The following is a 3,314-nucleotide window of genomic DNA, read 5'->3' as shown; positions in this document are numbered from 1 at the left end:
AACCCTGTGACTGCAGTTCAATTACTCACTATCTACACACACATTACATTATTCTCTCGTCACGTTGTCACCCTCTTTTATATACCAGACTACCTATATCTAGTAAATACTAGAGCATTCATCAAGGTACGGGATAGTTCTAGAAACGTGGCGTCACACTAGTCATGTGACTCGCTGACGCAACAGTATTCTTGACTTAGGTATGTCTTTTATATTGTTACTTAGCTACTAGTTTTTGAAATTATTTTTCAATACAGTATATATTACCATTCTTTAGCATACACTTGCTTATGAAAAACTACTCAGAATAAATAAAATTTTAACAGAGTGGAATAGCTCATTCTTATTGTTTATTCCTCATGAATTTTGAAAGTATACTACATCCATAAACTTACTATTGTAAGATTTCAGCAGAGTTACATAGACTTACTGTGAACTGATTTTTACATATTAAGAACAAGTAAATCTTTTAATCTTTTTAATATATCTTTCTCAAATTCAATAATTGAAAATAGGTCATACTAAATTCATAATTTCCTTCATGTTGTCGTGAAAGAAATAGAATAAAACTGGAATTATTAGGTTCAGGATTAAGCCAATTCTATGTAAAGTGATGGATGTTTTGAGTAAGAACTTATATTTTGTGTTTCTGATTTACACATATATAGCCTAATTTCTCCCTTTCTCTTTGAATAAAAAATATAACTTTTTTGTAGTATTCAGACATGCAACACTCTTGTTATGGAATATTCATGAATCCATGGAGTTTTGATGTTAGTGAAAGAAAATTGCATGCAACTTTAATTATTACTTTAAATTAAATAGTCTTACATTAAAAAACTTCTAGTTTAAAAAAATAGGCAGTTTTATTTTTTTTAGTTTTGTTTTCTCACAATGAAATTATTTTAATTGGATTAGAAACCTATGTCAATGGTGGAAAAAAATGAAATGGTTAGAGAGACTATGTATAACTATGCAGTACACCCATCAACTGTTGTAAGGATGTTTCCTGTTTTTATGGAATATTAATAACAAGTGGCTTTCCTGCATCTTCTCAGACAAAGAAACTGTGCCAGTCTTGAATAGTAATAAATAGTTACTTTTGTTGGTAAAGAAAGGTAAAATATATGTCTCAGAAACTTGTATGTTATCAAAACTAATTTTTTCAAGAATTAAACTTCTCTGAGACTTGGTAACGTGTGCTTTGCTGTTTTAAGTATGTTCCTAATACTAGATTACTCAAATATTTATTTTCTAATTTTTGTACAGAGATGATTTGCTGTGCAGGCATCAGCAGGCTTCCATTTTTCCATGCTCAAGAGGTGAGAGCCATGGAAGGTTCCCTTCTTCCTGCTCGGATATCACATAATGGTAAAGTCAGGATTGGGCGTGCCATTGTGATTGAATGTGACAAAGTCGCTGAGAATGGAGTGATACATGTAGTGGATAGAGTCATTCAACCTCCATCTCCAGCTAGGCCATTTCATTTTGACTTTCCCAGTTCTATGTTTGGAGTATTCGTTTGAACACAGCTTTTAATCGATTATTCAATTCCTTAATAATTGTTAAATGATCAAGTGTTAGTATTCATTCACTTTCAAGGTCTTTTAGTAATTAATTCTGTGTGCTTGAAGCAGTTCTTTTGTTAATATTTAGTATGGAAGCTTAATATTCTATGCCTTGATGTGATTCTTATATTGCAAATTCAGATAAAAGTAAAAGACAATTTGAGTTTTGTTATTATAGCACTTTTAAATAAGATTGCACAGAAATATTAATCAGTTTATATCCTTGGAAGTCCTATAATTATGATAAATTACATAAAATCTAAATTTCTTATTATAAAGACTGAAGAAACTTGCCAGAAGATAAAATACTTGATTAAATTCAAAATAAGGTTAAGTTCCTAATGGCTCTTTACTCCAATACATATAAAATATGCATTTGACAAAATACTTTTAAAAAATCTTTTGAATAAAACATTAGAAAAGGAATCCATAACCCAATATGCTTATGTTTTTATACAAGTATTTTGTTTTGTATTCAATCATGTATGTAAGTTTAGCCAGCTATTATAAAGACTGCAATATGTAGACTGTGTCATTCTGTAGTAAATCTTTCTTTACATATTGTTACACCTCCGTTTGTTAGTTAACTTCCCGTATAATTTCTTCCCGATGAAACTTTAGTGACACAAGTCCTTTCTTAAATAAAACTGGTTTATTCTTTCTAAATACAACTTTGCAATACACTTAATTTCCACGGTTGCGCTATAACAAATGATATAATTCACAATGAACGTCTCACGTGCTCGACTCAACAATACGTCTCTCTGTCCGCAGTTCAATTACACATTACTTTGTTGCTGTCACGTCTTGAACAAGAATACCGAATCTAGTAACCTCTCGAGGTTTCATGAACGTTCTAGAAGTGCATGATGTGTTACTAGCGTCACATGACCTCCGCTGTCATAAAACTGCCCCTTCCTTAGTATTGTTCATCCCGAACAATAGCCACTTACATTAAACCAATAAACAATTAACAATAACTTAATTAAATGTACAGAATTTACAAACACAAAATTAAAATTTAACAAAGTCTCATGATTTTACGGGACATATCTTCTTCCATACTGGTCTCCATCTCATTTGCTTCTGCTTCATGTGGGGTTCATCTGTTTCATCAGGAAACGTCCTATCATTGGTAACAGTCACATCAGTGGTAGTAACTTCATCAAGGGCTTCACTGTTTCCCTTCTCAAAACCGAGTAGAGTTTCTTCTTCGACAGTGGCTTTTTCAGGTGACATGTCTTCAGCAGCATCATTTGTTCTGTTGTTCACTTCATCCCAACTGAAATGTTCTGTACCAAGATAACAACAAAGCCTGTTGGCATGCACCACCTTTGGCTTATCTCGCTGACCACATTTTATCTGGAAAGTCACGTCTGAGTCAATTTTCACATTTTCAGGCAACTCTTCATAAGGTGGGCATCCTGTTAACTGATCCACTGGCAACCGAAGTTCCCGACCAAACATCAACTTTGCTGGAGTGTATCCAGTGGCTTCATTCTCTGATTTAATATCTATACCTGGTTCCATTTCACCATCATCAACTCCTTCAGTTACTTTGACTTCAACTTGACGACACCTAATTAGTTCAACCTCTCTTTTAACAGTTACCAGAACTTGGCCTTTGTTGTTCCCAAACGTCATTTTATCAAAATTAATTACAAGATTTCTTGGTAGTAAGTAGTCCAATCCTAATATGCATTCGTCTTTAATGTCAGCCAAGTATACTTTGTGTCTGTCCTTTAT

General features: G+C 33.0%; 1 protein-coding gene across 2 annotated transcripts in view; it reads left to right on the top strand.

The window, feature by feature from the left end:
- Positions 1 to 2,103, top strand: part of LOC106468904 (transforming growth factor-beta-induced protein ig-h3-like) — a 107,488-nt gene extending 105,385 nt beyond the window's left edge. For both annotated transcript variants that reach the window (XM_013929353.2, XM_022397295.1), the window contains one exon: positions 1,270 to 2,103. In XM_013929353.2, the coding sequence (XP_013784807.1) occupies positions 1,270 to 1,526 (257 nt within the window). In that variant the 3' untranslated portion in view covers positions 1,527 to 2,103. The remainder of the gene's footprint in view (positions 1 to 1,269) is intronic.
- Positions 2,104 to 3,314: the final 1,211 nt, after the last annotated feature.

This window comes from Limulus polyphemus, unplaced genomic scaffold (genome assembly GCF_000517525.1).
Source record: "Limulus polyphemus unplaced genomic scaffold, Limulus_polyphemus-2.1.2 Scaffold3211, whole genome shotgun sequence".
NCBI classification, from domain to species: domain Eukaryota; kingdom Metazoa; phylum Arthropoda; class Merostomata; order Xiphosura; family Limulidae; genus Limulus; species Limulus polyphemus.
This window is presented reverse-complemented; position numbering and strand designations above follow the sequence as displayed.